Here is an 8,706-nt window from a genome sequence, read left to right on the forward strand (position 1 = left end):
GTTACGGGTCACCGGAACTCGTTGAGTCAGCCCTGAAAACCAAGCTGGAACATTTTCCGCGATTAACGACAAAGGATAGTAAGCGGCTTTATGAACTGGCAGACATACTAGCTGAGATTGAGGCAGCCAAGGAAAACCCGAAATATGCTACTCTCCTATCCTATTTTGATTCGTCATCAGGTATTCTACCTATAATCAACAAGCTTCCATACAACTTGCAAGAAAAATGGACGAATCATGCTTCAACCTATAAAAGGAAATACGATGTGTCATATCCTCCTTTCACATTCCTAGTTCAGTTTCTTCAAGAAATGAGCCGCATACGCAACGACCCAGGTTTCCAGTATGATGGTCAGTTTAAACCAAAAAGTAAGGAGCATGTGACATCTGTTGCGAACAGTGGTAGCAATATCAGAGAGCGTGTGTCAGTGAGAACAAACAAGACTGAATTTGTGACAAAGACTGGTAAAGAACTTTCGCAGGTTTGTGTGATTCATGCAAACAGTCATACACCTCATTCGCTTCAGGATTGTCGTGTATTCAATTCTAAGAGGATTCCAGAACGCAAGAAAATGTTGAAAGAAAAAGGAATCTGTTTTCGCTGCTGCAGTGCAAAACACATGGCCAGAGATTGTAAAGTGAACATAAAATGTAGTGTATGTGGAAGTACAGAACATTGTAGTGCACTTCATCCCATTGATGTCAAGGTCCGAGATTCGCACAAGGAGCATGGCGGGGAGAAACTTGCTGTAGACTGTACAACAACAGATTCTATGTTTCCAGTTTCAGCCTCATGTTTACAAGTTTGTGGGAAACAATTTTCTGGTAAATCGTGTGCCAAAATGTTGCTTGTTAGAGTTTACAGATATGGAGAACGGGAGAAGGCTGTTGTCATGTATGCATTAGTCGACGATCAGAGTAACAGGTCGTTAGCCCGCAGTGAATTCTTCGATAAGTTGAACATTTACTCTGAACCAAGGAGCTACACAATAACTTCCTGTTCTGGTAGAGTACCCACTTATGGACAGCAAGTTAATGGGCTTGTAATCGAATCTTGGGATTCAACACAAACATTGAATTTGCCTACCATCACGGAATGTGATAATATCCCTTGTAATCGGGATGAGATAGCAACACCGGAAATCGCGCAACACTACCCTCACCTTGTAGATATTGCGTCCGATATTCCACCTCTGAATGAGGCGCCTGTATTACTTTTGCTGGGACGGGATCTGGTGGAAGCACATCATGTTTTAGACCAGAGAGTTGGCAGCTGCTCGCCTTATGCCCAGAAGCTTCCATTAGGCTGGGCCCTAATTGGAGAAGCCTGTTTGGATAAGGTCCATGTCCCAGATGAATTCTGTGTAAAGAAGACACATTTAGTTGGAGATGGAAGAACTTCCATTATGCCTCCATGCACAAGCAGTTTCACATACAGTGAAGGTCATGGACTGGGCTCCAGAAAACCAAATGACTTTGGAACCTCGCTTTTTGAGCGCACAGCTGATGATGATAAACCGGGTTTATCAATAGAAGACAGAGAGTTCCTAAGGATTATGGAGGCGCACTGTAAACGGAATGAAGAAGGAAGCTGGGTTTCCCCACTGCCATTTAGAACTCCTAGAGATAGATTACCAGATAACAGAGCAGTGGCATTGAGACGTGCTAGGATCTTGAGTAAAACTTTGGACAGGAATCCTGGCAAGCGAGATCACTTTCATGCCTACATGGAAGGGATATTGGAAAGGCATGCGGAACTAGCCCCACCCTTGAAGCCCTCTGAGGAATGCTGGTATTTGCCAATATTCGGGATCTACCACCCAAAGGAACCATCAAAGCTGAGGGTCGTATTTGATTCTTCAGCAAAGTTTGAGAACACGTCATTGAATGATGTCTTGCTCTGCGGACCGGACTTGACCAATAGTCTTGTTGGTGTGTTACTCCGTTTCCGGAAAGATGCAGTTGCTATAGTAGCAGACATTGAGCAAATGTTCTTCGGATTCATTGTCGCAGAGGAGCATAGGAATTATTTGAGGTTTATGTGGCATCGTGATAATGACCCCAGTAAGGAACTTACGGAATACAGAATGTGCAAACATGTCTTTGGAAATGCACCATCTCCAGCCATTGCCACATATGGTTTGAGAAAGGCAGCTAGTGTAGATCCTACAACAAGTGATGATGTGTTAAACTTTGTGAACAATAACTTTTATGTTGATGACGGTCTGCTATCTACAACAACACCTGAGAAGGCTATTGAAGTGATGAAGAAGACACAAGCTGCCCTATTGACTGGTGGAAATTTACGTCTCCATAAAATTGCTTCCAATAATATGGATGTTGTCAATGCATTCGCACCAGAAGAGAGATCATCAGATCTAGAGAATATGGACTTAAGTGTTATGGATGGTGTTCCATTACAAAGAAGCTTGGGTCTACATTGGAGCTTGCAAAATGATTACTTTACATTCCAAGTGAAGTTTGAAGAGAAACCCTGTACTAAGAGAGGTGTCTTGTCTACACTCCACAGTGTATTTGACCCTCTTGGCTTTGTCGCTCCATTTATTCTTTTGGGCCGCATGATTTTCAGGGAACTGATGGACCTGTCTTGTGATTGGGATGATCCTTTACCATGGGAATTAGAGAGACGATGGACAGAATAGAAGAATAGTGCAGGTGATTTATCCTTCCTCCAGATTCCTAGAATGTTTACTTCCATTCCTACCAGTGAGGCCACCAGGACAGAGCTCCATGTGTACTCAGATGCCTCAGAACAAGCTGTGGCAGCAGTAGCGTATCTAAAAGTATTTAGGACAGATGATGAACATGAGTTGGGCTTTGTATTTGGAAAATCCAAACTTTCACCCAAACACGGACATACGATACCTAGACTGGAGCTTTGCTCTGCTGTATTAGCATCCGAAATTGCTACTGCTGTAACCAGACAACTAAATGTCCCAGTTGACGCTACATACTTCTACTCTGACAGCAAGGTTGTCTTGGGATATTTGTACAACAGAACAAGAGGGTTTTATACATATGTGAGTAACAGAGTAGACAGGATACTGCGTGTTTCTAGAGCAGAGCAATGGAATTATATTCCCTCAGAGCAAAACCCAGCAGATGTAGGGACTAGAGGAGTTCTGGCCAAGAATCTAAAAGACTGTCAATGGTGGAAACCTCCTTTTCAAGTTTCCTTTTACAAGCAGGACATAGATGAAAGCTTTCAAATGGTCAAACCTGATGATGATGTGGAAGTCAGACCTTTGATTACAGCAATGAAAGTAGAAGAAACAGAAAATTCTTCCTATAGCCCATCCTCTTGGGAGAAAAGGTTCTGTAAATTTTCCTCATGGGAAAGGCTTGTTCTTGGTATGAGCAGGCTTAGAAAAGCGGCACTTGAGAAAACATTTCATATAAGTCACACAACTGCGAAGGAGTTTAGTGCCACGGAACTGCTGATCCTAAAGATTGTCCAGAAAGCTGTCTTCGGAAAAGAGATCCAGAGTCTGACTAGTGGTAAAGCAGTACCTAATGACAGTCCATTGTCTTCACTCTACCCATATATTGATGAAGAAGGAGTACTTAGAGTAGGCGGACGGCTAAAGAACGCTAACCTTGGAAGAAACATGGAACATCCAGTCATTGTTTCTAAGAGCTCACATGTTGCAGTATTGCTGGTTAGGCATTACCATGAAAAGGTACATCATCAGGGGCGGCACATTACAGCAGGAGCATTGCGCACTGCGGGGTTTTGGATCATAGGTGCTAGAAGATTGGTATCTTCCATTTTACACCAGTGTGTTACCTGCAGGAAACTCAGAGGACAGTTACAGACACAAATCATGGCCAATCTTCCTTCTTGTTGCCTACAACCAGTTCCACCATTTACCTACGTTGGAGTTGACACGTTCGGACATTGGAATGTTGTCAGTAGAAGAACACGTGGTGGAAGTGCAAATAGTAAAAGATGGGCAATCATGTTCACATGTCTCACAGTCCGGGCAGTGCACATCGAAGTTGTGGAACAGATGTCAACGTCCGCCTTCATAAATGCATCGCGCAGATTTGTTTCCATTAGAGGCAAAGTACTGGAGTATAGGTCAGACAGAGGAACCAATTTTGTTGGATCTACATCTTCAAACACAGATGCTGTAAACGTTGAGGATCCAGCCGTTCAGAAGTTCCTCCTGAGCGAAGGAAGCACATGGATTTTTAATCCACCTCATTCGTCACATTTCGGAGGCGTTTGGGAACGCATGATAGGTGTGGCCAGAAAGATCATAGATGCCTTACTACTGGAGAATTCTGCAAAGGAGCTAACCCACGAAGTTCTGGTCACCTTTATAGCAGAAGTTTCCATGATCATCAATTCTCGCCCAATAGCACCTGTATCGTCAGACCCAGAGAATGCAATGATTCTCTCGCCGAATGTATTGCTCACACAGAAAGAGGGAGATGAAGTACCACCTCTTCGAGACTTGGACCTGAACATTCGAGACATGTTCAAATCCAATTGGAAACACGTGCAGGTCTTAGCGGACAGATTTTGGAAAAGATGGAAAGATGAGTACTTACAGAATCTGCAATCCAGAAGAAAGTGGAAGACTGAGAAGGAGAACCTACGAGAAGGAGATGTTGTCATGCTAAGAGACAAAGATATGAACAGATGTGAGTGGCCATTAGGGTTGGTGGAAGAAGCAATCAAAAGCGAAGATGGAAACGTTCGAAAGGTGAAAGTTAGAGTCATCCGGCAAGGACGCCCAGTGGAGTATTTTCGACCAGTCACAGAAGTGGTCCTTCTCTACGCTCCGACTAATGAGTAGTGACTAGTCTAGTCAGGCGGGGAGTGTGCTGTCACGCTTTCCGAATATCTTGTTTCCGCCAAGACCGGTCTTGTTATATACGTCTGGGATTCAGCATGGCCGGAGCTGGTGCAAATGTGGGTTGTGTTAACCCTTGTCGTTTTTTGATGTTTTGATACCTGTGAGGTGCCACAGCGATGTGAGTGTTAATATGTGCATATGTCTAATGTGTTAAACAACTTTTTTCATATTTTGCAATGATATTTTCCATGTGTTTAAATCTGTTGTCATTTTTGATAGAGGAAATTCGGGCTGATTATTTGTTCTTGTTTACCATTGATCTTAAGCCAAGTCTTTGTGTTTATACAGTGTTTGCATCTATTGTCAAAATTCTTCTAAGTAATTTAGGCCTGTATTTCATAGTGTATTCAAAATTGATGAGGTCATTTTTGTGAAATTATGAGTGAATATTATTTGTAGAGAAAGCTAGAAATTTATTGTCTATTTCAATTTTATTTTCAGTCATTTACCTCTTGTGAAGCCATTATCAGAATAAAGTCTTCAAGACTACACATGGTTTCGAGGTCATTAATCCGCAGTTGCACCAGTCTGGGACTGAGACTGCACATTGTTGGTATCCAGAGGAAGGCCTTGTCAAAAGGATTACATATGTGAAGTATGAAAGCTTTAGCACTAACCGTTTAAAAGTTATGGCCAATATTAAAGTTTTTAAAAAGTCGGTCAAACCTAAGGTCAAAGGGTCAAAGTTGGTCAAATCCAACGGAAGGTCTTGTCACAAGGATTACACATGTGAAGTATGAAAACCCTAGCACTAACGGCTCGAAAAGTTATGGCCAAGGTAAAAGTTTTTCAAAAGTAGGATAAACTCCGAGGGCAAGGTCAAAGGGTCAAAGGTGGTCAAAACCAAAGGAAGTTCTTGTCACAAGGATCACATATGTGAAGTATGAAATCCCTAGCTCCAACTGATCATAAGTTATGGCTTAAGTTAATTTTTTTTCAAAAGTAGGTCAAACTCCAAGGTCAAGGTCAAAAGGTCAAAGATGTGGGTATCCAAAGAAAGGTCTTGACAAAAGAATCATATATGTGAAGTATGAAAGCCCTAGCACCAACGGTTCGATAAGTTATGGCCAAAGTTAAAGTTGGGAAAAATTTTGCAAAACTGGGTCAAACTCAAAGGTCATGGTCAAAAGGTCAAATATGGTGGAACCCAAAGAAAGGTCTTGTCACAAGGAATACACATATGGAATATGAAAGCTTCAACCAATCAAAAGTTATGGGCAATGTTAAAGTTTTTGCAGACAAACAGACAGACAGACAGACGGACGGACAAGGCAAAAGCTGTCTATCCCCGAATCCTCGATACTGGGGCATAATAATATCAGATGAATCTTATTTTTCCTTCTCTACAACAATTTTAGTAAAAATTAATTAACATCCGTGTACTACAAATACTCTTTTATACTCTATGCCACATTTCCATAAGCAATGACAAGTAGATGATATGGAATTCTTGTTAATTCCGACAAAACGGTCAGGATAATATACGGTAGCGTATGGCTGATCTTGCAAAATCTAAGAAATAGTCATCTTTACTTCTAACCACATAAAAAATAAAATTGTTCTTTGATAAAATTCTTTGGCGAGTCTCTTCCAAACTGGAAAATTTATTTCTGCTAGACTTATCAAGCGCGTCTGTGTTCTAGAATACCAGCAAGGGCGAAACAAAACATTATGTCAATATTTACATACTTAACACGTCTAATCTTTCTAGTACATATTATTGATAATATCAACAGATTTAATGCATCAATAGTTTTAGTTTCAAACTATATTCTATGGAAAAAAGATGCCTTTTGAAAGTCTGTGAAACAGGCATATATCCTACCGCTCTGGGTATTTATCAATTACAACTACCTCTGATATGTACGTCAAAGAAATCGGAGAATTTGATACAAAAATGTGAAATAAGGTATATTTAAATTTGGATGATATGACCAGTTCTAGATTAAATAAAACAAGTGCGTACCTGAACAAGATCAGCATGTGTGGCAATAATAAGAACAGGAATAGGTATCCTTTGAAGCGTCCTCTCTTTTGACGAGGTTGAAGATGATTCTTCTTCAATGATCCAGTCCTTACAATACGTACTGATAGTTTGAAGCCAGAATAAGAAAAAATCTATAAAAAAAAAATAATGGCATGCATATATACTTCATTTAAGAAATGAATTTAATTTTTGAAGATTCATGAGGACATGAACTACGACGCTTCACGACGGCATATTTCATGAAGCGCGTTAGCGCTTCATGATTAATATGCCGGCGTTTAACGCGCTTCATGAAATATGCCGGCGTGAAGCGTCGTAGTTCATGTACCTCATGAATCTTCAAAAATTAAATTCATTTCTTATATTTACATTATTTTCTGATGAGTTACCACAAATTTCGCCATTCAACTGTCATTTTTAAAGTAAAATAGTTTGCACTATAGTTTTGACGTCAAGTACGGTATTATGACGTAACAATGGAGATATTCATGCTCATCCATGGTAATTCATCAGAAAATGAACAGTCTTCTAATTTGCAAAGAATCTTAAGGAAAAATATTTGGGAATGTAAATATAAATAAATATATACTATAATTTAAGGCATTTGTTTCAGACGTAAAATTACCTTTCAACCTCCATCCTTCGAACAAGGATCCCGATTCATCCTCGGTATTTGTCGAAGGAACAGTAGCTAAATCTTTTGACATGTCCACAACTAACAAATACAAAGCTCTCCGTGACAGGTAAACTTGATGACAGGCGTAATATGCGGACTGTCCAGCAAAATCAGTTATGCTCAGTGTTTTACTTTCTCTTTCCTCCAAGTCATTTGTATTCAGGGCATCTGAGAAAATTTTATCAAAATCTTTTTCAAAAACAAAATCTATGTTACTAAGCAAAGTAGGTCAAGAAAATCAACCCCTTCATTTCCATAGGATTAGACACTTTCTTTTTAACATACGAATAAGGTTTTTAAGGCGTGTGAAAAGAACAAAAGCTTTAAATACATATATTATAATTTGAAATGAAACCTCAATGACAAATTAAGTCCCTCCAGGAGGGTATCTAGATGATACGAATTTTTTAATATGATGGACAACTGCTCCTTCAATAAAAATGGAGCTGGACATTTTCACATCTTGTTTTTTAGTCATCTACAAAAAATACCCCCGAAGTTGATATCAAAAGGATGCTGGAGTTCCGCAATGACAACATCTATGTAGGTCTTTGGAGACCAGGTCTTCCAAAAATCTGTAGGAATTGCGATGGACACTAATTGTGCTCTTTTATTAGCTGACCTGTTTTTATATTTCTATGAAGCAGAATTTATTAATAATAGCTTCAATATAAGAGAAGAAAACACTTTCTGTGGCCTTCAACTCAATATTCAGATATACTGATGACGTTTTATCAATTAACAGTAGTTACTACAATTCAGATGTCGACTCGATATATCCCAGTGAACTCTAATAAAAGACACAACATGGTCTGCCACATTTTCTTCATATTTGGATGTTTTACTGACTAAGACCATAAGGGCCAACCAACAACTAAATTCATCAATCTAACAAACAAAACTGACAAACAGGATGACTTCAGCTTTTAGGGCGGATGGAGGGGGGAGGGATTGGCGATGGTTAAGGAAATTTCTGATAATTAATGATATGATAGTATCATCCAGTAGCATTTCAATCATGTAAATGGTGATAGAATCTTAAAATTCAAATTCAATTTCATAATTTGAGTGCATTGAAATCTTTTTAGCAACATCTTAAATTATAATCATAGCTTTTATGACGTCACAACTGACCTATTACTAGTAACATCACGAAT

At 39.7% G+C, this 8,706-nt stretch overlaps 1 protein-coding gene across 1 annotated transcript; it reads left to right on the forward strand.

The window, feature by feature from the left end:
• Window positions 1–2,705: 2,705 nt before the first annotated feature.
• Window positions 2,706–4,826, forward strand: LOC133180581 (uncharacterized). Its single transcript, XM_061315058.1, has one exon. The coding sequence runs from the start codon at window positions 2,706–2,708 to the stop codon at window positions 4,824–4,826; it is 2,121 nt and encodes a 706-aa protein (XP_061171042.1).
• The last annotated feature ends 3,880 nt before the right edge of the window (window positions 4,827–8,706 follow it).

Source organism: Saccostrea echinata, unplaced genomic scaffold, assembly GCF_033153115.1.
Source record: "Saccostrea echinata isolate AGI-Se365-2 ecotype Australia unplaced genomic scaffold, CSIRO_AGI_Sech_v1 ptg000007l, whole genome shotgun sequence".
Classification (NCBI taxonomy): domain Eukaryota; kingdom Metazoa; phylum Mollusca; class Bivalvia; order Ostreida; family Ostreidae; genus Saccostrea; species Saccostrea echinata.

What these genes read in the sequence shown, in the direction of transcription:
- LOC133180581 (XM_061315058.1), top strand. Translation starts at nt 2,706, where the DNA reads ATGTTTACTTCCATTCCTACCAGTGAGGCCACCAGGACAGAGCTCCAT.